Below are 25,818 nucleotides of genomic sequence, written 5' to 3' on the forward strand. Positions count from 1 at the left end.
AAATATTGTTTGTATTCATCCTTACTTTAGAAATGATAATTATGAGACCTGCCACTAGATCTTATTTAATGTATTATTTATACATATCTATATTTAATGTATAGATATACATATATGTATATGTTACTGTAGCACAAATTTGTTTTACTAATATTTTGATATCACTAGTTTTCTTTGTAATTGTATTGACTTTATTTTACACACTTAAACATTTCATTCTGAGAAGGAGATCCTTAAGCTTCACCATACTGCCACAGGGGTCCAGGGCACACAAAGGGTTAAAACCCCTGCTTTGGATAAAATACTTCATTTTATTATGGCATTCATGTTTCTTTTCTTCCATTTCTCCAGCTTCATTTTATATCACATTTCCCTTGCTCACCATGCTCTAGCCCTGCTGTTCTTGTTCCTATTCCTTGCAGACTTGACACTCTTTCCCATCTTGGGGGTGCAGCCCATACTTTCCCCGCTTGGAATTTCCTGACCCCGTTGCCTGTCCCCCTTTTGCATGGCTGGCTCCTTCTCATTCTCGAGTCATCTCAGCTTAAATATCCCTCTCAGGGAGGCTTCCTCTGCCCACCCTATCAAAAGGAGGCTTCTCTCTATACTCTCTGCTTTACAAGGTCAAGTAAAGTTGTAATTATATTCTTCCTTTCTTTGTTTGACTTGACTTTTGTTTGTGGCCCCATATGCGAGTGCTCTAAGGACAGAGACCATGCCTCTGTAATATTGACCTTATATCTCTGTCATTTAGCCCAAAGCCAGGCATCTGATAGGTGTTTGGTACATGTTGTTGAGTGAAGGAATGGTCTGGGTTCTCAGGCATGGTGATGCCACAAGGGACTACAGAAATAAGAGCTGGGGTGGAGAAAAGATGATGAGCTCTAATCAGCAAAAGGAGTTTGAGGTGCTCATAAGGCTGGAAATAGAGGGATCTAGTAGGCCATTAATATCATGTGGTGAGGAGAGGAGAGGACTGGAGTTGGAGATACGAGCATCATTTGAAATGCCGGTGGTGGTTAAAATCATGGGATTTCAAGAGTTTGTCCAACAGCAGGTCGGTGTATCTCATCGTGTGATCTCTTAGACCACCTATATTAGAATCACCAGCTTATCTGTTCACACGGGCAGGTTCCTTGGCCTCACCCCAGACCTACAGAATCAGAACCTCCGGGCTTGGGGAGCAGTGCTGTGTAGCTATAACAAGCTGGCCAGGTGATCTCAACTGCACAAAGCCTGAGGGCCACTGGTGTAGAGTAAGAAGAGCAGAGAGCCAGGGCAGAGCTCTGGGGAGCAACAGTGTCTTAGGGGCAAGAAGAAGAGCCCGTGTATTTCAGGAGATGAGGAGGAGGAGTCTACAAGGAGAAAGAAAACTAGAAGAGTAGAATCCCGGAGACCAAGAGACTACATTGGGTGTTTCCAGAACTGGGGTCCTATGCAACAAAGAAAGGTAGATATGGACTTGAGACAGTAATGGTAAATAAAAATGATTAAAATACAGATTTCCATCTGGTGCTTGAATTGGCCACTTGAGATGTATAAGCACAGTGGACACCTTAGTGGAGTGTGTCAGAATATCAACAAACAGTGCCATTTACTTCTTTTAGCTAGGTTCCAGGAGCAGAACAAAGGACAAAGGTTGATTACATAATCTGACATGTAAAGAATCCTATTATTTTCCAAAGTCATTTGTAATACTTGGGGAGATGTGTTTCCATCAGCAGAAACAATCACAGTCTCAATAGCTAATCTCTTCCAGTCTGCGTTCTTATCAGCTAAATGAGCCTTAAATAAAAATGGTCTCTGTAAGTGACAGTAACCTGTTTTAACAGGAAGCCAGATGCTTTTAGGTCATTTCTGAATCCTTTGGGAGGTTATAAGACAAATTTAAGTTCATTTGGACAAGAAGAACCACTCTAGTAGTGTACAGAGAAAACGGCACATGTGAAATGTTACTACAACCTTTTCTGGATTTTTATTTCCTTCCTTTAGGCTGAGAAGTTTGGTGACTCCTTTGTCTTTGAAGGCATGTTGAGTGAGCAAGTGAAGTCTGATATCCAACAGGCAGTAAGTAATGTTTAAACAGGCTCTCATATTTCTCTATTGCTCATTGGAAAGGGCTTGGGTGAAAAATCCAAACTACCAGCCCCCCTCTCCCCCCAAAAAAAGGCCTCACCATTTTTCCTGCTATAGATTTGCCCGTAGAACAGGCCTATGGGACCAGGGCACCTTACCTTGAGGAAAATGGCACAAACCTGGGACAGTATCTGAAGTGTTGGGTCTGACATGAGCTTTTATCTTGTGTACCTGAGTATAAGTGGAGCTCAGCTGGGCTTTAGACACTTCTGGGTTTCTTTTGCTCATAGCCATTTCTAGAATGGAGGGTTAAATGTGCATGTTTTTTACTTCTATTCTCAAAGTCTTGGTCTCATCAGGTTCTGGTATGGAGAGAGAGCTTCCTATTTAAACATTCCTGAATTCACTTGATCAGAGTAGTAGTTATGAAAGGGGCCCTTTGCTGTGGATGTACACAGGCAGTTGAACCCAGGACCTGGTCCTGACCATCCAGGGTGTACCTTCTCTCATAAAGGGGTCCAGGGAAATCATGGAGACTGGACTAGGTCTCCATAAGCCCCTGTGTGGTGAGTGGAACTTGGGATTTCTGTTCCCGACATTTTAGTAGGTTTGTGTATATTTGAGAATTTGTTTACTCACATGTCTCATGAGAAAGCAAAATATACAAGGAAAGGAGTGTGGGTAAGCTGGGAAGCTGAGGGTTCACAAAACAAGGATGGCTGAGGACACAGAAGAAGCAGGAGGTGGGAAGAGAGGAAAGGAAACGGGGTCAGCTGACCCAAGGGAGACTGATTAAGATACAGACATCGAAGACAGGAATTCAGCACTAATCTTCCTTTGTTATACAAGTTCCCTTTCAACTCCTGCCTGAATCTCATCTTTATGTGTTGGAGTCACTATTCTCTGGTGAGCAGCAGTGCCAGAAAAATTAAACATTCCTGGCTCGGGTTTGCTTTCTCTTCAAACTCGTAGCAAAACTTGGGGTGGGGGAAAGAAGAGGTAAAAGCAGATTTGCACTCAAGTCATTTATAGGAGAATCAGGCCACTTTTATGTATGTATTTTAGAAAAATGTTTTAAAAACATGACTGAATTCCATCTGAATTTCAGAGCTTTCTTTGCTTGCTACAAGTTTATATTATAAGTCTGTTATATGACCTGATACCCCCCCCCCCGCCTTTTTTTAAAGGGCTTTGAGGTCGGATTGGCTTAGTGTTGATGAGCCCATAGCTCAGGATGTGGTTCCTTGTTTTACGATGGGGAGTTCAGCTGGGGGAGGGCCTTTGCACTTATTTTTGTAATTTGTGCTTTCCGATACAAGGCCTCCTGTCACTTGAGAACCGCTGAGCACATTAGGCATAAAGGCAGAGGCAGATGATTACCAGGCTCTGACGATGGCCTCTTAAGTCCATAGTGAAGTGCGTGTGCTGGTAACTAGGATGAGGATAAGCAGCTCTTACCGGGTCGTAGTGTTGGTCTCTCGCTTAAATGCTCATAATGGAAAAGCAAACCTTTTAAGCATGTTTAGAAAGGGTGGGAACAAGTGAAATGAATCTGTTGGTGATCTGAGAGAGCTAAGTTTTTGTTCTTAGGTCTTGGCCTACCCTAATGCACCAGACCTGTTTTTAACCCAGTGTTTCCAGAAGCGTAGGATAGGAGATGGTCCACGAGGTGACTTGAAGCGAAGCAGGTGACTTCAGGTGGTACATGGCCAAACGTTTGAGAATCCTGAATCACATTGTCTCAGGGCTCTTTCAAGGCCTCATTAAGTTGAGAAGAAAGTCTCATTAGAGCGCTGGTCTGTCACTAACACTCAGCGGCACTTGTTAATCTCCTTTTTAACACAAAATAGGCCTCAGAACCTTCCTCAGGCTTCAGTGGCTGACTGGAATTTAATAATACGGTTTATGTTTGTGTACATTTTATTTATTTACTTTTAAAATTTTTATTGGAGTATGGTTGCCTTACAATGTTGTATTAGTTTCTGCTGTACAGCAAAGTGAATCAGCTATACGTATACATATATTCCCTCTTTTTTGGATTTCCTTCCTATTTAGATCTCCACACAGCATTGAGTAGAGCTCCCTGTGCTATACAGTAGGTTTTCATTAGTTATCTATTTTATACATAGTAGTGTATATATGTCAATCCCAATCTCCCAATTCATCCCACCCTCCCTTTCCCCCCTTGGTGTCCATATGTTTGTTCCCTACATCCGTGTCTCTATTTCTGCTTTGCAAATAGGTTCATCTGTATGTACATTTTAAATGTGATTATTTTATAAGATTGTTTACTTTCACATAGTTGTTTTAGATGTTTACTATCATGTAATTATTTTAAATGTTTCATATAATTATTTAAAATAAATGTAATTATTTTAAATATCATAAATGTTCTCTTATGACAGGTAACACTAGTGATATAACTTTTCCTTATTAGAAAAAGCCTTTTTATTGTAAAAGAGAAGTCAAATACAGAACATCATGCAAAGCAAATGTGTAGCTTTACTGTGTTATTTTAAAACAAACATGATCGTAACCTTCCCTTAAGTCAAGAATTAGGATTTTGCTCCCTGCCCCAGTGATCCCATCCACGAGCCACATCCTGATCACCACCCCCTCTGTCCCTGAAGTAGCCACTGTCTTGCTTTTTAAAGTAGTTGCTTCCCTGCATTTCTTTATAGTAATATTGCCAGGTGTGCATCCCAAGACTACCAATGTTTATTCTAGTCTATTTAAAGGAAATTTGTGTCTTTTAAGACTCTTTTAATCTATGGATTTCCCTTCCATTTTTCTGCTCCTCCCCAGCCCCTGGCCCTTGCCCCCCTTTTTTCCCCTCACAATTTATCTGTGGAAGAATCCAGTTGTTTTAGTGGTAGGCTTTCCCACAGTCTGAATTTTGCTGCCTGCTCTGTCACAGTACAGCTCACCTGTCCTCTCTGTCCTGCAAGTTGGTAGCTGGATCGCCAGGCCTGATCAGACTCATGTTTGGACCCTATGGCAAGACCTCAGATAGTGACGTGTTCTTTCACTACGAGGCACCTCATGTCTGCTTCTCCCTCTTTTTGTGATGTTACCTGCTGTTAGTGCTCAGTGCCTAGATCCATTAATTCACTGGGAGTGGGAAGATTCTGATAATCTAATAGGTTTTTTTTCATTTATTAATTGAGATACTTTTATAAAGAGATGGTTCCCTCATCTGCTATTTTCTTTCTTTTTTTTTTAAGTGACCAATTAGGTTTCTTTTTTAAATAATTAAACATTTAAAGAATATTGTAAATTACATGCAGTTGTAAGAAATAATACAGAGATCCTGTGCACCTTCCCCCCGGCTTCCTTCAATGATAACATCTTGTATAACTATAGTACAGCTTTACAACCAGGAAATTGACAGTTGACACAACCCACTTACCTTTATCTGGTTTTAGCAGTTTTATATGTATTCATTTGTATGTGTGTATTTAGTTGTACACAATTTAATCACAAATGTAGATTTGTATAATCACCAGATTAAAAAATTATCTTCATGAACCTATGGATTTAAAAAGATTTTATGGGGCTTCCCTGGTGGTGCAGTGGTTGAGAGTCCGCCTGCCGATGCAGGGGACAGGGGTTCGTGCCCCGGTCCGGGAAGATCCCACATGCCGTGGAGCGGCTGGGCCCGTGAGCCATGCCCACTGAGCCTGCGCGTCCGGAGCCTGTGTTCCGCAGCGGGAGAGGCCACAACAGTGAGAGGCATGCGTACCACAAAAAAAAAAAAAAAAAAAGTGTGTGTGTGTGTATATATATATATATATATATATATATATATATATATATATTTATTTATTTATTTTATGGGTTTTATTCACTTGGGATCATGATACCTTTTGAATGTCAAATTTTCCTATTTTGGGGTATTGAGTGCCTCTTTAAGTTCTTATGAGTTCTTTTTTTCTTCTCTTTTTAAAACAACTTTATTGAGATATTTATTATCCCACAGAATTCACCATTTAAGTGCATACTTTATTCAGCTTTTTCTGGTGCATTTATAGAGTCGTGCAGCCGTCACCACCACCCCAGTGCAGAACATATCCACCAGCCCAAAAGGAACCATGTGCCCATTTGCAGTCCTTCCTCATTCCCACCCTGAGCCTTAGGCAACTGTCCTGAGTCCTTTTGAAGTAACCCTAGTTGTCTTTCAGTGCTTCCTTGATTTCTGTAATGACCCCCTGGCCTGGAATCAGCCATTTATTTAAGAAACACTAGCACCTTTTAGTAGAAAATAGTATTCCAGGACCCTGTCTAGGTTCTAGGTGTGCTCATTGCCTAAGGTTGGTCATTGTTTCTAGGCCTCTTTAGTGGGCAGAGCTGAGATAAAATGCTCTATGAGTTCATACCGATGTTTCTAGGTTAGGGTTTATAACTTAGCCTGTTTTTGTATTACATGTATCTCCTTCCTTCCACATCAAGAATCCTGGTTCTCAAGGACACAGGGGATGATAGAATCAGAACAAACTATAATTACTCATTTATTTTATCCCAGCTCTTATACATGGCAGTCTCAAAATAACAAGACTAATGCTACCATCGCCAATGGAATTACTGAGACCAGGTCAAAAAAAATAGCTTTTACATTTGCTTTGCCTGTTTCTCTCCCAGTTTTAAAATTGTTGTACTATTTCTGTATTATCAGAGCATGTGTCCATTACATAGAGTACTCACTTCCACAAGTAACTATATGTTTAATGCTTTCTATGTTCAATGTCTCTCTAGTTATTTGGATTAATGAAGCTTTTTCTCTACTAGATTCTTAAGGAAATGGTCTTGGGGACAGTATTGCCTAGTTTTTGCATATTGTTGACAGTTTGTCATTGCCCGTTAGACTTTAAAGTCAATTTTGCTGGATATGAAATCTGGTTCACTTTTGTTTTTCTTGAGTATCTTATATATGTTATTTTGTTTTCTCTTGGAATAGGCATTACTGTTGAAAGTCTGATGATAGTCAAATTTTCTTTCCCTTAAAAGCTACTTGTTTTTGCCTAGATACCCAAGGATTTTTTTTTTCTTTTTCTTTAGTATCTAGTGATTTTACCAGAATATATCTTGGTGTTTCTTTATGGGTCAGTATTCTCAGGTATGGGGTGTGTTCTTTTAATATGTAGCTTCAAAAAATTTTTTTCTGATTTCAGGAAATTTTTCTTAAAGTTTTTGCTATTTTTTTCTGTGCCCTTACTTCTTTTTTCTTCTTTAGGAATTCTTAATACATCTGTTTGTAGGATTCATTTCCAGTGTTTATCACTTTCTTTTGAATCATTTCTATCTCTTTTTTTTAAATTAAATTCTTCCTTTTCATCTTTTTGTCTCTTAAGTATTCTTGTGTTCATTTCTGAACTGACTTTTTCTTTTGTTTTAGTTGTTTCTTGAGTTCTCTACCTCATCTGAGTTTGCTGATTCTGATTTATTTTATTCTCTCATGAATCATTTTCTTAATTCCGCTGACCTCATTTTGAAATGGCTTGTTGCAGGCTTATTTTGAGCATGACTTAACCTTTAGAAGGAGGCTTGGCCCAGGGTAGCTTCTGTAACTTCACAGAACTCTTTCTTCAGTTGTACTCATGTAGGCATCAAAAATATGGCCTCCTGGGACTTCCCTGGTCGTCCAGTGGTTAGAAGCACGGAAGACTCCGTGCTTCCACTGCAGGGGGCACAAGTTCAATCCCTGGTTGGGGAACTAAGATCCCACATGCCCTGCGGCCAAAAAAAAAAAAAAAAAAAAAAAGGCCTCCTGCTTCCTCAGATTGCCGGCATCTCTTCCCCTCCACTCCTTCTCCTTTTCTCTTTTGTCCCTTGTTTTCTGGAGTTTGATTTCATTCTCTGAGGTTTCTCCTTGGTGAGGGTCTCTTTTCTGGAAGGGAGCCCTGGCAGGTCAGTGTAAAGAATTCATAGGGCAAGACTGTTTGAAGGCCTTTATACTCTCTCACTGCGGGCCCCTTACATACACTCACCAGCAAAGTGGGCAGAATTCCTTCCCGTTTTCAATGCTTTCTCACACTTTAATTCTCTGCTTTCCAGTGATACCCATTGGCTACTTTGGGATTTTTCTCATCACATCTCTGATGACTTGCTGTTTCTTCTGCTTTCTCCTGCCCAGCCATAGGCACCATGCAGGTTGTATGGCTATTCGCAGTTTTTCCTCACCTACTTGTATTCTGGCTTTGATGAAGGTACCCTGGCACATAGATTGGCTCTGCATGTTGTTCTTGGGTTTTTGGTGTTGTTATCCAGTGGTTATCTAGTTGCTCTGTCTTGTTTTATACGTAGATTTGGAGAGATTCAAAAACTTTGCTGATGCTGCTATCCTCTTTGGTTTGTTTGTTTTTTAATGTATACAGTTTTGAGGCAAACTCAGGGTTTGCTTGTAAAGATAAACTGTGAATTTCATGGTTAAAAATAGAGTACATGTGCATGCTGGAATTTTCTTATTCGTGATTAGTATTTGGATGCTGAATTTGAAACAGGGTCTTAAAAGCTATAGATATCAAATCCTAGAAAGGATTAAGGTTGCTGTGTTGTTGATTTTCTTGGTTGGGGGTATTTTACCCTAGAAAACTTATTGTTGAAAAGGATGGTATTTAAAATATTTAATTTCTAAAAAGTATGTTTCATTTTTTTACTTGTGTCATTAATGTATCTCTTAAATCTTTGACAGAGGAATGGCTGTGGGGTGGGAGAAACAGTTCCTCTTGATGGGAGCCTGAGAAACAATGATCATCTATTGGTTTGTAATTGGTACTTTCAAAGTTATTAACAGTTTAAGGAAACAAATTCCTGAATAAGTGTCCTCCATAAAGGAGGATGGGAGGCTATTTTGAGATGTTATTTTCAACTGAAAGCCAATTTCAGTGAGGATTCAGAATTACCAAGGCTGCTGCTTCTCTTTCTTCTTTTTTCGAGTAAAAAAACCGATGTCTCTTCTCCCTAAAGGACATCCTTTGGTAAATGTTTTTGTTGTTACTTGTCTTAAAATATCTCTATTTTGCTTCATTACTGAAAGATATTTTCACCAACTAAAAATTTTAGGTTGGCAGTTATTTCTTGTCAGTACACCGTAGGGCTTATTTCACTGTCTTCTGGCTTTTGCTGTTGCCATTCAAAAGTCAGCCATCAGGAACATCTATTGCTCTTCCCCTGTAGGTGATTGGGCTCTGCCTGCTTTTAAAACTGTCTGTCTTTGTTATTCTACAGTTTCACTGTGGTATGTCTAGGTGATGATTTCTTTCATTTTTCCTGCTTGAGTTTTATTGGGCTTCCTGGGTCTGAGGAGTGGTGTTTTTAAAACAAATCTGGATTGTTTTTTTTTTTTTTTTTTTTTTTTTTTTAGGCCATGGCATGTGGCATGAGGGATCTTAGTTCCCTGACCAGGGATCGAACCTGTGCCCCCTGCAGTGGAAGTGCAGAGTCCTAACCACTGGACCGCCTGGGAATTCCCGGGATTATTCTTTTTTTGCGGGGGGGGGGAGAAAAGAATGTTGTCTTTTTTTTTTTCATACAGCAGGTTCTTATTAGTCATCAATTTTATACACATCAGTGTATACTTGTCAATCTCAATCACCCAATTCATCACACCATGACCCTCACCCCCCTGCGGCTTTCCCCCCTTGTTGTCCATATGTTTGTTCTCTACATCTGTGTCTCAATTTCTGCCCCGAAAACCAGTTCATCTGTACCATTTTTCTAGGCTCCACGTATATGCATTAATATACGATATTTGTTTTTCTCTTTCTGACTTACTCTGTATGACAGTCTCTAGATCCATTCACGTCTCTACAAATGACCCAATTTCATTCCTTTTTATGGCTGAGTAATATTCCATTGTATATGTGTACCACATCTTCTTTATCCATTCGTCTGTCGATGGGCATTTAGGTTGCTTCCATGACCTGGCTATTGTACATAGTGCTGCAATGAACATTGGGGTGCATGTGTCTTTTTGAATTGTGGTTTTCTCTGGGTATATGCCCAGTAGTGGGATTGCTGGAATATATGGTAATTCTATTTTTAGTTTTTTAAGGAACCTCCATACTGTTCTCCATAGTGGCTGTATCAGTTTACATTCCCACCAACAGTGCAAGAGGGTACCCTTTTCTCCACACCCTCTCCAGCATTTGTTGTTTGTAGATTTTCTAATAAAGCCCATTCTAACTAGTATGAGGTGATACCTCATTGTAGTTTTGATTTGCATTTCTCTAATAATTAGTGATGTTGAGCAGCTTTTCATGTGCTTCTTGGCCATCTGTATGTCTTCCTTGGAGAAGTGTCTGTTTAGGTCTTCTGCCCATTTTTGGATTGGGTTGTTTGCTTTTTTAATATCGAGCTGAATGAGCTGTTTATATATTTTGGAGATTAATCCTTTGTCCATTGATTCATTTGCAAATATTTTCTCCCATTCTGAGGGTTGTCTTTTCGTCTTGTTTATGGTTTCCTTTGCTGTGCAAAAGCTTTGAAGTTTCATTAGGTCCCATTTGTTTATTTTTGTTTTTATTTTCATTACTCTAGGAGGTGGGTCAAAAAAGATCTTGCTGTGATTTATGTCAAAGAGTGTTCTTCCTGTGTTTTCCTCTAAGTGTTTTATAGTGTCCAGTCTTACATTTAGGTCTCTAATCCATTTTGAGTTTATTTTTGTGTATGGTGTTAGGGAGTGTTCTAATTTCATTCTTTTTTTTTTTTTTTTTTTTTTGGTGGTATGCGGGCCTCTCACTGTTGTGGCCTCTCCCACTGCGGAGCACAGGCTCCGGACACACAGGCTCAGCGGCCACGGCTCACGGGCCTAGCCGCTCCGTGGCATGTGGGATCTTCCCGGACCGGGGCATGAACCCGTGTCCCCTGCATCGGCAGGCGGACTCTCAACCACTTGTGCCACCAGGGAAGCCCTAATTTCATTCTTTTATATGTAGCTGTCCAGTTTTCTCAGCACCACTTATTGAAGAGACTGTCTTTTCTCCATTGTATATCCGTGCCTGCTTTGTCATAGATTAGTTGACCATAGGTGTGCGGGTTTATCTCTGGGCTTTCTATCTTGTTCCATTGATCTGTGTTTCTGTTTTTGTGCCAGTACCATATTGTCTTGATTACTGTAGCTTTGTAGTATATAGTCTGAAATCAGGGAGTCTGATTCCTCCAGCTCCATTTTTTTCCCTAAAGACTGCTTTGGCTATTTGGGGTCTTTTGTGTCTCCATACAAATTTTAAGACTTTTTCTTCTGCTTCCGTAAAAAATGCCATTGGTAATTTGATAGGGATTGCATTGAATCTTGATTGCTTTGGGTAGTATAGTCATTTTCACAATATTGATTCTTCCAGTCCAAGAACATGGTATATCTCTGCATCTGTTGGTATCATCTTTAATTTCTTTCATCAGTGTCTTATAGTTTTCTTCATACAGGTTTTTTGTCTCCCTAGGTAGCTTTATTCCTAGGTGTTTTATTCTTTTTGTTGCAGTGGTAAATGGGAGTGTTTCCTTAATTTCTCTTTCAGATATTTCATCATTAGTGTATAGGAATGCAGGAGATTTCTGTGCATTAATTTTGTATCCTTCAACTTTACCAGATTCATTGATTAGCTCTAGTAGTTTTCTGGTGGCATCTTTAGGATTCTCTATGTATAGTATCATGTCATCTGCAAACAGTGACAGTTTTACTTCTTCTTTTCCAAATTGTATTCCTTTTATTTCATTTTCTTCTCTGATGGCTGTGGCTAAAACTTCCAAAACTATGTTGAATAATAGTGGCGAGAGTGGACATCCTTGTCTTGTTCCTGATCTCAGAGGAAATGGTTTCAATTTTTCACCATTTAGAATGATGTTTGCTGTGGGTTTGTCATATATGGCCTTTATTGTTGTTGAGGTAGGTTCCCTCTATGCCCACTTTCTGGAGAGTTTTTATCATAAATGGGTGTTGAATTTTGTCAAAAGCTTTTTCTACATCTGTTGAGATGATCATATGGTTTTTATTCTTCAATTTGTTAATATGGTGTATCACATTGATTGATTTGCGTATATTGAAGAATCCTTGCATCCCTGGGATAAATCCCACTTGATCATGGTATATGATCCTTTTAATGTGTTGTTGGATTCTGTTTGCTAGTATTTTGTTGAGGATTTTTGCATCTATATTCATCAGTGATATTGGTCTGTAGTTTTCTTTCTTTGTAGTATCTTTGTCTGATGCTGGTATCAGGGTGATGGTGGCCTCATAGAATAAGTTTGGGAGTGTTCCTTCCTCTTCAGTTTTTTGGAAGAGTTTGAGAAGGATTGGTGTTAGCTCTCCTCTGAATGTTTGATAGAATTCGCCTGTGAAGCCATCTGGTCCTGGACTTTTGTTTATTGGAAGACTTTTAATCATTACTTGTGATTGGTCTGTTCATATTTTCTATTTCTTCCTGGTTCAGTCTTGGAAGGTTATACCTTTCTAAGAATTTGTCCATTTCTTCCAGGTTGTCCATTTTATTGGCATAGAGTTGCTTGTAGTAGTCTCTTAGGATGCTTTGTATTTCTGCGGTGTCTGTTGTAACTTCTCCTTTTTCATTTCTAATTTTATTGATTTGAGTCCTCTCCCTCTTTTTCTTGATGAGTCTGGCTAATGGTTTATCAATTTTGTTTATCTTCTCAAAGAACCAGCTTTTAGTTTTATTGATCTTTGCTATTGTTTCCTTTGTTTCTATTTCATTTATTTCTGCCCTGATCTTTATGATTTCTTTCCTTCTGCTGACTTAGGGTGTTGTTTGTGCTTCTTTCTCTAGTTCCTTTAGGTGTAAGGTTAGATTATTTCTTTGAGATTTTTCTTGGTTCTTGAGGTAGGCTTGTATAGCTATAAACTTCCCTCTTAGAACTGCTTTTGCTGAATCCCATAGGTTTTGGATTGTCGTGTTTCATATTTGTCTCTAGGTATTTTTTGATTTCCTCTTTGATTTCTTCAGTGATCTCTTGGTTATTTAGTTACATAGTGTTTAGCCTACATGTGTTTGTGTTTTTTACGTTTTTCCCCCTATAATTCATTTCTAATCTCATAGTGTTGTGGTCAGAAAAGATGCTTGATATGATTTCAATTTTCTTAAATTTACTCAGGCTTGATTTGTGACCCAAGATGTGATCTATCCTGGAGAATGTTCCGTGCGCACTTGAGAAGAAAGTGTAATCTGCTGTTTTTGGATGGAATATCCTATAAATATCAATTAAATCTATCTGGTGTATTGTGTCATTTAAAGCTTCTGTTTCCTTATTTGTTTTCACTTTGGATGATCTGTCCATTGGTGTAAGTGAGGTGTTAAAGTCCCCCACTATTATTGTGTTACTGTCGACTTCCTCTTTTATAGCTGTTAGCCGTTGCCTTATGTATTCAGGTTCTCCTATGTTGGGTGCATATATATTTATAATTGTTATGTCTTCTTCTTGGATTGACCCCCTGATCATTATGTAGTGTTCTTCCTTGTCTCTTGTAACATTCTTTATTTTAAAGTCTATTTTATGTGATATGAGTATTGCTACTCCAGCTTTCTTTTGATTTCCATTTGAATGGACTATCTTTTTCCATCCCCTCACTTGCAGTCTGAATGTGTCCCTAGGTCTGAAGTGGGTCTCTTGTAGACAGCATATATATGGGTCTTGTTTTTGTATCCATTCAGCAAGCCTGTGTCTTTTGGTTGGAGCATTTAATCCATTCACGTTTAAGGTAATTATCGATATGTATGTTCCTATGACCATTTTCTTAATTGTTTTGGATTTGTTTTTGTAGGTCGTTTTCTTCTCTTGTGTTTCCCACTTAGAGAAGTTCCTTTAGCATTTGTTGTAGAGCTGGTTTGGTAGTGCTGAATTCTCTTAGCTTTTGCTTGTCTGTAAAGCTTTTGATTTCTCCATCGAATCTGAATGAGATCCTTGCCAGGTAGAGTAATCTTGGTTGTAGTTTCTTCCATTTCATCACTTTAAGTATATCATGCCACCCCCTTCTGGCTTGTAGAATTTATGCTGAGAAATCAGCTGTTAAGCTTATAGGAGTTCCCTTGTATTTTATTTGTCGTTTTTCCCTTGCTGCTTTCAGTAATTTTTCTTTGTCTTTAATTTTTGCCAGTTTGATTACTGTGTGTCTTGGTGTGTTTCTCCTTGGGTTTATCCTGTATGGGATTCACTGCGCTTCCTGGACTTGGGTGGCTATTTCATTTCCCATGTTAGGGAAGTTTTCAACTATAATCTCCTCAAATATTTTCTGGGGTCCTTTCTCTCTCTCTTCTCCTTCTGGGACCCCTCTAATGTGATGTTGTTGCCTTTAATGTTGTCCCAGAGGTCTCTTAAGCTGTCTTCATTTCTTTTCATTCTTTTTTCTTTATTCTGTTCCACAGCACTGAATTCCACCATTCTGTCTTCCAGGTCACTTGTCCGTTCTTGTGCCTCAGTTATTCTGCTATTGCTTCCTTCTAATGTAGTTTTCATTTCAGTTTTTGTATTGTTCATCTCTGTTTGTTCTTTAATTCTTCTAGGTCTTTATTAAACATTTTTTGCATCTTCTCGATCTTTGCCTCCATTGTTTTTCCAAGGTCCTGGATCATCTTCACTATCATTATTCTGAATTCTTTTTCTGGAAGGTTGCCTATCTCCACTTCATTTAGTTGTTTTTATGGGGTTTTATCTTGTTTCTTCATCTGGTACATAGCCTCTGCCTTTTCATGTTGTCTATCTTTCTGTAAATGTGGTTTTTGTTCCACAGCCTGCAGGATTGTCGTTCTTCTTTCTTCTGTTGTCTGTCCTCTGGTGGATCCCTGGATTATTCTTAACAGTTATGTTTTTGTTTTTGTTTTAAGTAGTTTGGTTTTAAAATAATTTTTTAATATATTTTTTAAAGTTTTTATTTATGTATTTTTGGCTGCATTTGGTCTTTGTTGCTGCGTGCGGGCTTTCTCCAGTTGCATTGAGCGGGGGCTGCTCTTCATTTCAGTGCGTGGGCTTCTTACAGTGGTGGCTTCTCTTGTTGTGAAACACAGGCTCTAGGTGTGTGGGCTTCAGTAATTGTGGCATGCAGGCTCAGTAGTTGTGGCTTGCGGGCTCTAGAGCACAGGCTCAGTAGTTGTGGCCTGAATATAATTTTTGCTTGTAGCACTCATACATATTTTTTATAATTTAAAGGAGAAAATAATTTATGATATTTACCCAAACTATTTCTGTTGCTCTTCCTTCATTCCTGAAGTTCCATGTTTCCCTTCACCTTAGAAAACTTCTTTTAGTGTTTCTTTTAGAGCAAGTCTTATGATGATGAATTCTCTTAGTTTCTCTTCATCTGCAAATGTCTTTATTTCACCTTCATTCTTGAATGTTATTTTCACTGGATACACAGTCCTAAGTTGACAGTTCTTTGCTTTCATCATTTCAAATATATTTCACTCTTTTCTGTTCATGTGGTTTCTAATAACAATCATTTGAATCACTGTTCTCTCATATGTATTGTGTCATTTTTTTTTCCTGGCTTCTTTCAATATTAAAAAATTTTTTTTGTCTGCAGTAGTTTGATTATAATGCTTTTGGACATTGTTTTCTTAGAGATTATCCTTTTTGGGGTTTGTTGAGATACTTGTGTCTGTAAATTTGTGTCTTTAACCATATTTGGGGGAGTTTTTAGCCATGATTCCAAATATTTTTTCTACACCAACGTCGCCTCTCATTTTGGGATACCAGTGCATGAATGTTAGACCTTTGATTATCTGAGAGGTGCCTTAGGCTTTGTTCATTATTTAAACATTTTTTTCTCTATTCTAAGTTTGTGTACTTTGTTTTGATATGTCTTCAAGTTTCCTATTTTCTCTGTCATTTTCATTCTGCTCTTGAGCCTGTCCAGTGAATTTTGAATTTCAGATATTGTATTTTGCAATTCTAAAGTTTTCTTTTTAAAAATAGCTCCTCCTTTTCTGTTGAGAATGAATGCCTGTCTTTTCATTCATTTCAAGAGCATTCATCTTTACCTCATAGCTTATGGTTTATAATAGCTGCTTTGGTCTTTGTCTGATAATTCCAATATCTGGGTCATCTTGGGGTTGGCACCTGTTCATTTTCTTTTCCCTTCAGTATTGGGACTCTGGGTCCTGTTAGAATGCTCTGGAGAATGTTGACTTTTTTTTTTTTTTTGAGGCAATCAACCTGATAACCTGGTTAAGTACAGATCAGCAGTTTTGTCTTGCCTACTGCTAGTAGTGATTTTGTAGCTCTGTTCATTCATCCCTTTCATGCTAACATAGCGCTGTAGGTTTTTTCTTTGTCGTAACTAGCATTTTACTTTTTTTTAATTGAAGTATATTTGATTTACAATGTTGTGTTAATTTCTGCTGCCCAGCAAAATGATTCAGTTATACATACATATATATATATATATATATTGCTTTTCATATTCTTTTCCATTATGGTTTATCACGTTTTACTTGTTTAATCAATTTCTTGTAATTGATTAAAGGCATAATAATGCCTACCTAGTAGAGTATTGTAAAGACCAAATGAAATAATGTACACAGAATCACCTAGTAGTACATATCTAGCACATATAAAGAGCCTTTTAGTAAATGTTGTTATTCTGGTTTCTTCAAATGCACTATCTCTTTGCCTGGCCTAATTGAAAATTTATTTAAATCTTCTTTGCTTCACTCCTGCCCATTTTCAAGAATTGGAAATGCCACATATAGTGTTCTACCAAATTACAATGATATTTTCAAAGGATTTGCTGTTGTGGAATAAAGCCTCTTGGATTATCTCAGAGTCCTTGACTGGAGGAATATACAAGTGATAAATCTTTTTTTGGTGGGGGAAGGAGGTAAAATATATATATAAGATAAAATGTATCATTTTAATTATTTTTAAACGGGTAATTCATTGACATCACATAGATTCCCAATGTTGTGCAACCCTCAATCACCACTGTGCATTTCCCGAACTTGTTCACCATCCCAAACAGAAACTCAGTACCATTAAACAATAATTTTTCATTCTCTCTTCCCCTAGCCCCTGGTAACCTTTTTTCTACTTTGTTTCTCTGTTAATTACTCTATTCTAAGTGCCTCATAGACGGAATCATACAATATTTGTCCTTTTATGATTGGCTTATTTCACTTACCATAATGTCTTCAAGGTTCATTTGTGTTGTAGCATGTATCAGAATTTCATTTCTTGATAAACAGCAAGGTCCTGCTGATTAGCACAGGGAAATATATTCAGTATTCTGTGATAAACCATAATGAAAATGAATATAAAAAAAGAATGTATATATATGTATAACTGAATCACTTTGCTGTACAGTAGAAATTAACACAACTTTGTAAATCAACTATACTTCAATGAAAAGAATGTCATTCCTTTTTAAGGCTGAATAATATTCCACTGTTTCTGTATACCACATTTTGTTTATTCATCTGTCAGTGGATGTTTGGGTTGTTTTCAGCTTTTGTGTATTGTGAATAATGCTGCCATGAGCATTGGTGTACAAGTATCTGGCTGAGTCCCTGCTTTCAATTCTTTTGGGTATATACAGTAACATATCTTTTTTTTTGGATTCATGCCTCCTTGATTGTCTGCCATCCATCAGTGGGGTCTGTTTTTTGACTTCTTCTAGTGATAGGAATGAGTCTAGCTCCCTCTGTTTGAAGATTTGCTTTCTGGCATAAAATGTGGGCTGTTTGTTTAGCAAACCATCAGAAGTGTCCTACTGTCTTCTAGGTACTGTGCTATTTCTGAGAATACAGTGATGAAACATACCTTCCCTGTCTTTTAGCTGCTCAAAGTCTAAGGGATACAGTAACATTGACTCTGAACTAATATGAGGTGGGTTTTTTTTTTTTTTTTTTTTTTTTTTTGTGGTACGCGGGCGTAGCACTGTTGTGGCCTCTCCTGTTGTGGAGCACAGGCTCTGGATGTGCAGGCTCAGCGGTCATGCCTCACGGGCATAGCCGCTCCGCGGCATGTGGGATCTTCCCAGACTGGGGCACGAACCCATGTCCCCTGCATCGGCAGGCAGACTCTCAACTACTGCGCCACCAGGGAAGCCCGAGGTGTTTTTTTTTTTTTCTGATTTATGACTTTCTAATAGAGAAATAAAAATGAAAACATGTATATCATCTGTTTAAAAATTCTTGAAAAGAATGAGAGTATATGAAGTCCATTCTATTCTATAGTGGAAGTACATCAGCAGGTGCTATGATAAAGAGAAGTGGTGAGGAGTTGGGGGAGACGCCTGGAAAGCTGAATTTGCTAGGTTGATCAGAGAAGGCCTGTGTGAGGAAGAGGCATTTTAGGGAAGCCTTGCAGGTGAGGAAGAACTCATCTTGGGATCAACTAGGGCACAGCGTCTGGTGGAGGGCCTACTATGTCTGGATGCGTTGACCATCCACCTTCAGCTTTACATGGTCAGGACTCAGCTAAGCTTACTCTGGGAAGTCCATTTGAAATGCCCTTCCATTGTCCCTCATTGCAGATTTAGATGTTTCCATTTATTTGTTCTTACGGCTTCTTGTGCCTTCCTTTTATGTCATTTATCTCACCTATAATTATTTGTGTAGGTATTTGTTGAATGCCCTTTGCTTTACCTGATATGTCCTGTGATGGTGGGTGGGGATGCTTCTGTATTATTCACAATATCCCCAGCCTAGTAACCGTCACTTAATAAGCACTTAATAAATATTTGTCGAAAAATGAAAGAATGCCATTTGGGTATCACCTGGGGGAGCATTAGTTTTTGAGGGCTGAGGGGCTCAGACCTGGTGTGACCTGTCTTATGTTGGAAAGGCAGCTTTTCCTTGGCACGAGAACACTGATCCAATCAACAGGGTTAAGGTGGGTTCACAGTAACTGAAGAGTTTTGGCTAGAGCGATCCAGGGCTGGCTGATTGGATAAGAAGGGAACATGGTCAGACAACTGTATTTTATGTCTGTTTTTGAAAGGAGTAGTTGTCCACCTGTATTAGGAGTCAGTGTGTGGTGTAGGCTCAGGAAGCAATGCATGTTAACCCTGGAAACTGAGAACCCAATATAATAAGATAACAGGGCACAATATTTTATTCCAGCCTGCTCCAAAACAAGGTACCTGATCAGAATGAGTGTGAGTGAGGTGTGTTGGGGTCCCAGGGGCTCAGATTGCAAATATCTGTTTAAGGTGTTCTTAAGTGTCTTTTCAAGTCATGGGTCTTTTGAGGTCTATCTTGGATTAAGAAATAAAAATGATTCTCACATCCCCCCTACCTCCCAGATGTTGGCGTTTGCACCGTAAATTCTCCTTGGTGAGACAAAGACAGACTATCTAGTAGGGAGTCCTGCTCAGGGGATATCCAGCTTTAAGAAAAATTTATGCAAAAATGAGGGTTTAGAATGGAGGGAACTTTCAAAATCATCTGGCAAAAACCCTTCCTCTTGTAGATGAGGCAGCCATGGCCCAGGAGGGGAAATGGCTTCCCTCAGTTTTCTGTAATGTTTGAGGAGGGCCATGAAATAGTACCTGAGAACTAGTCTAGTACCTTTCCCCTTACGGCCCCCTGTGCAAAACCCATAAGACAATGGCTGATTCTCTCTCTCTTTAAAAGTATATCCCACTGAAAGACTATATCTAAAATTGGCATTTATCCAGAAGATGGTCACCCAAGGTGCTGAGGGCTTTGGAAGCCATGGAAACCTCAGGAACAGGTGAACTTATTTGTTAAATGAATATTGATCCTGTGTATGCTATGGGCCTGGCAGTGCCAGATAGCTGGCAGAAGACCTCAGACTTCCCAAAAGTCAAGAAACTCCCCATGTACCTGGGGAGGGCAAAAGAAAAAAGAAAAAACAGAGACAAAAGAACAGGGACAGGGGCTTCACTGGTGGCGCAGTGGTTGAGAGTCCGCCTGCCGACTCAGGGGACACGGGTTCGTGCCCCGGTCCGGGAAGATCCCGCATGCCGCGGAGCGGCTGGGCCCGTGAGCCATGGCCGCTGAGCCTGCGCGTCCGGAGCCTGTGCTCTGCAATGGGAGAGGCCACAACAGTGAGAGGCCCACATACCGCAAAAATAAAATAAAATAAAAAATAAAAGAACAGGGACAGGACTTGCACCTAGTGGGGGGAGCTGTGAAGGAGGAAAGGCTTCCACACACTAGGAAGCCACTTCACTGGCAGAGATGGGTGGGGGGCGGGTGGGAAGCTTTGGAGCCACGGAGGAGAGCGCAGCCACAGGGGTGCAGAGGGCAAAGCGGAGAGATTCCCACACAGAGGATCGGTGCCGACCAGCACTCACCAGCCCAAGAGGCTTCTGTACTCACCCGCTGGGATGGGTGAGGGCTGGGAGCTGAGGCTCGGGCTTTGGAGTTCGGATCCCAGGGAGAGGACTGGGGTTGGCTGCGTAAACACAGCCTGAAGGGGGCTAGTGCGCCACAGCTAGCTGGGAGGGAGTCCAGGAAAAAGTCTGGACATGCCTAAGAGGCAAGAGACCATTGTTTCGGCGTGTGCGAGGAGAGGGGATTCACAGCGCCCCCTAAACGAGCTCCAGAGATGGGTGCGAGCTGCAGGTATCAGCGCGGACACCAGAGACGGGCATGAGACACTAAGGCTGCTGCTGCAGCCATCAAGAAGCCTGTGTGCAAACACAGGTCACTGTCCCCACCGCCTGCCTGGGAGCCTGTGCAGCCCACCACTGCCAGGATCCTGTGATCCAGGGACAACTTCCCCGGGAGAACGCACAGCGCGCCTCAGGCTGGTGCAATGTCACACCGACCTCTGCCACCGCAGGCTCGCCCCACTTTTCATACCCCTCCCTCCCCCCGGCCTGAGTGAGCCAGAGCCCCCTAATCAGCTGCTCCTTTAACCCCGTCCTGTCTGGGTGAAGAACAGACACCCTCAGGTGACCTACATGCAGAGGTGGGTCCAAATCCAAAGCTGAACCCCAGGAGCTGTGTGAAAAAAGAAGAGAAAGGGAAATCTCTCCCAGCAGCCTCAGGAGCAGCGGATTAAATCTCCACAATGAACTGGTTCTACCCTGCATCTGTGGAATACCAGAGTAGACAATGAATCATCCCAAAATTGAGGTGGTGGACTTTGGGAGCAACTGTGGACTTGGTGTTTGCTTTCTGCATCTAATTTCTTCCTGGCTTTATGTTTACCTTAGTTTAGTATTTAGAGTTTATTATCATTGGTAGATTTGTTTATTGATTTGGTTGCTCACTTACTCCTTTTTTTATATATAGATATATATTTTCCTTTTTCTCTTTTTGTGAGTGTGTATGTGTATGCTTCTTTGTGTGATTTTGTCTGTATAGCTTTGCTTTTACCATTTGTCCTAGGGTTCTGTGTGTCCTTTTTTTTTTTTTTTTTAAGTGTCGTTTTTAGCCCTTGTTATCATTGGTGGATTTTTTTTGTTTTGTTTCGTTGCTCTCTCCTTTCTTTTTTTTATTAATTTAAAAAATTTTAATAATGATTTTTTATTGTTTATTTTAATAACTTTATTTTATTTTATTTTTTTCTTTCTTTCTTTCCTTTTTTTCTCCCTTTTCTTCTGAGCTGTATGGCTGACAGGGTTTTGCTGCTCTGGCCTGGTGTAAGGCCTGTGCCTCTGAGGTGGGAGAGCCGAGATCAGGACATTGGTCCACCAGAGACCTCCCAGCTCCACATAATATCAAGTGGCGAAAGCTGTCCCAGAGATCTCTATCTCAACGCTAAGACCCAGCTCCATTCAACAGCCAGCAAGCTACAGTGCTGGACACCCTATGCCAAACAACTAGCAAGACAGGAACACAACACCACCCACTAGGAGAGAGGCTGCCTAAGTTCATAATAAGGTCACAGACACCCCAAAACACACCACTGGACGTGGTCCTGCCTACCAGAAAGACAATATCCAGCCTCATCCACCAGAACACAGGCACTAGTCCCCTCCACCAGGAAGCCTACACAACCCACTGAACCAACCTTAGCCACTGGGGGCAGACACCAAAAACAATGGGAACTACGAACCTGCAGCCTGCGAAAAGGAGACCCCAAACACAGTAAGTTAAGCAAAATGAGAAGACAGAGAAACACACAGCAGATGGAGAAAGATAAAAACCCACTAGACCAAACAAATGAAGAGGAAATAGGCAATCTACCTGAAAAAGAATTCAGAATAATGATAGTAAAGATGATCCATAATCTTGGTAGAATGTAGAAAATACAAGAAACGTTTAACAAGGATCTAGAAGAACCAAAGAGCAAACAGTGATGAACAACACGATAAATGAAATTAAAAATTCCCTAGAAGGAATCAATAGAAGAATAACTGATGTAGAAGAACGGATAAGTGACCTGGAAGATAAAATAGTGGAAATAACTACTGCAGAGCAGAATATAGAAAAAAGAATGAAAAGAATTGAGGATAGTCATAGAGACCTCTGGGACAACATTAAACACACCAACAGTCGAATTATATTATAGCAGTCCCAGAAGAAGAAGAGAAAAAGAAAGGGATTGAGAAAATATTTGAAGAGATTATAGTTGAAAACTTATTTAATATGAGAAAGGAAATAGTTAATCATCTTCAGGAAGGGCAGAGAGTCCCATACAGGATATTTTCAAGGAGAAACACGCCAAGACACATATTAATCAAACTATAAAAATTAAATACAGGGGCTTCCATGGTGGCACAATGGTTAAGAATCCACCTGCCAATGCAGGGAAAACAGGTTCGAGCCCTGGTCCAGGAAGATCCCATATGCCACGGAGCAACAAATCCTGTGTGCCACAGCTACTGAACCTGTGCTCTAGAGCCTGCAAGCCATAACTACTGAGCCCATGTATCACAGTTACTGAAGCCTGCACACCTAGATCCTGTGCTCCACAACAAGAGAAGTCACCACAATGAGAAGCCTTCGCACCGCAACAAACAGTAGCCCCTGCTTGCCGGAACTAGAGAAAGCCTGTGCACAGCAACGAAGACCCAATGCAGCCAAAAATAAATAAATAAATAAGAAGAAATTAAATACAAAGAAAAAATATTAAGAGCAGCAGGGAAAAACAGCAAATAACATACAAGGGAGTCCCCATATGGTTAACAGCTGATCTTTCAGCACAAACTCTGCAATCCAGAAGGGAGTGGCAGGACATATTAAAACTGATGAAAGGGAAAAACCTACAACCAAGATTACTGTACCCAGCAAGGTTCTCATTCAGATTCGATGGAGAAATTAACACCTTTACAGACAAGAAGAAGCTAAGAGAATTTAGCACCACCAAACCAGCTTTACAACAGATGTTGAAGGAACTTCTCTAGTCAGGAAACACAAGAGAAGGAAAAGACCTAGAACAAGAAATCCAAAACAATTAAGAAAATGGTCATAGGAATATATATGTCAATAACTACCTTAAATGTAAATGGATTAAATGCTCCAATCAAAAGACATAGACTGGCTGAATGGGTACAGAAACAAGACCCATAAATATGCTGTCTACAAGAGACCCACTTCAGACCTAGGGACACATACAGACTGAAAGTGAGGGGATGGAAAAAGGTATTCCATGCAAATGGAAATCAAAAGAACGCTGGAGTAGTAATTCTCATATCAGACAAAATAGACTTTAAAATAAAGACTATTACAAGAGACAAAGAAGGACACTACATAATGATCAAGGGATCAATCCAAGAAGAAGATATAACAATTGTAAATATTTATGAATCCAACATAGGAGCGCCTCAGTACATAAGGGAAACGCTAACAGCTATAGAAGGGGAAATCAACAGTAACAGAATCATAGTCGGGGACTTGAACACCTCACTTTCACCAATGGACAGATCATCCGAAATGAAAATAAATAAGGAAACACAAGCTTTAAATGATACATTAAACAAGATGGACTTAATTGATATTTATAGGACATTCCATCCAAAAACAACAGAATACACTTTCTTCTCAAGTGCTCATGGAACATTCTCCAGGATAAATCATATCTTGGGTCACAAATCAAGCCATGGTAAATTTAAGAAAATTGAAATCATATCAGGTATCTTTTCCAACTGCAACACTATAAGACTAGATACCAATTTCAGGAAAAAAATCTGTACAAATACAAACACATGGAGGCTAAACAATACACTACTTAATAACCAAGAGATCACTGAAGAAATCAAAGAGGAAATTAAAAAATACCTAGAAACAAGTGACAATGAAAATACGACGAACCAAAACGTATGGGATGCAGCAAAGGCAGTTCTAAGAGGGAAGTTTATAGCAATACAATCTTACCTCAAGAAACAAGAAACATCTCAAGTAAACAACCTAACCTTACACCTAAAGCAATTATAGAAAGAAGAACAAAAAACCCCAAAGTTAGCAGAAGGAAAGAAATCATAAAGATCAGATCAGAAAAAAATGAAAAAGAAATGAAGGAAACAGTAGCTAAGATCAATAAAACTAAAAGCTGGTTCTTTGAGAAGATAAACAAAATAGAGAAACCATTAGCCAGACTCATCAAGAAAAAAAGGAAGAGGACTCAAATCACTAGACTCAGAAATAAAAAAGGAGAAGTAACAACTGACACTGCAGAAATAACAAGGATCATGAGAGATCACTACAAGGAACTGTATGCCAATAAAATGGAGAACCTGAAAGAAATGGACAAATTCTTAGGAAGACCCCAGATAGCCAAAGAAGTCTTGAGAAAGAAAAATGGAGCTAGAGGAATCAGGCTCCCAGACTTCAGACTATACTACAAAGCTACAGTAATCAAGACAGTATGGTACTGGCACAAAAACAGAAGTATAGATCAATAGAACAGGCTAGAAAGCCCAGAGATAAACCTACACACATATGGTCATCTTATTTTTGATGAAGGAGGCAAGAATATACAATGGAGAAAAGACAGCCTCTTCAATAAGTGGTGCTGGGAAAACTGGACAGCTACATGTAGAAGAATGAAATTATAACACTCCCTAACACCATACACAAAAATAAACTCCAAATGGATTAAAGACTTAAATGTAAGGCCAGATACTATAAACCTCATAGAGGAAAACATAGGCAGAACACTCTATGACATAAATCACAGCAAGATCCTTTGACCTAATGAAACTTAAAAGCTTTCTCACAGCAAAGGAAAACATAAACAAGAAGAAAAGACAACCATCCGAATGGGGGAAAAGATTTGCAAATGAAGCAACTGACAAAGGATTAATCTCCAAAATTTACAAGCAGCTCATGCAGCTTAATATCAAAAAAACAAACAACCCAATCCAAAAGTGGGCAGAAGATCTAAATAGACATTTCTCCAAAGAAGATATACAGATTGCTAACAAACACATGAAAGAATGCTCAACATCGGTAATCATTAGAGAAATGCAAATCAAAAGAAATGCAAATCAAAACTACAATGAGGCATCACCTCACTCCAGTCAGAATGGCCATCATCAAAAAATCTACAAACAATAAATACTGGAGAGGGTGTGGAGAAAAGGGAACCCTCTTGCACTGTTGGTGGGAATGTAAATTGATACAGTCACTATGGAGAACAGTTTGGAGGTTCTTTAAAAAACTAAAAATAGAAGTACCATACGACCCAGCCGTCCCACTACTGGGCATATACCCTGAGAAAACCATAATTCAAAAAGAGTCATGTACCACAATGTTCACTGCAGCTTTATTTACAATAGCCAGGACTTGGAAGCAACCTAAGTGTCCATCAACAGATGAATGGATAAAGAAGATGTGGCACACATATACAATGGAATATTACTCAGCCATAAAAAGAAACGAAATT

General features: G+C 39.6%; 1 protein-coding gene across 3 annotated transcripts in view; it reads left to right on the forward strand.

The window, feature by feature from the left end:
* The window catches only part of SUMF1 (sulfatase modifying factor 1), a 107,504-nt gene that overhangs the window by 10,600 nt on the left and 71,086 nt on the right, over positions 1-25,818 (forward strand). For all 3 annotated transcript variants that reach the window (XM_081247663.1, XM_081247664.1, XM_081247665.1), the window contains one exon: positions 1,993-2,067. In XM_081247663.1, coding sequence (XP_081103789.1) covers positions 1,993-2,067 — 75 coding nt within the window. The remainder of the gene's footprint in view (positions 1-1,992; positions 2,068-25,818) is intronic.

This window comes from Mesoplodon bidens, assembly GCF_964165515.1.
Source record: "Mesoplodon bidens genome assembly, chromosome: 10".
NCBI lineage: Eukaryota > Metazoa > Chordata > Mammalia > Artiodactyla > Ziphiidae > Mesoplodon > Mesoplodon bidens.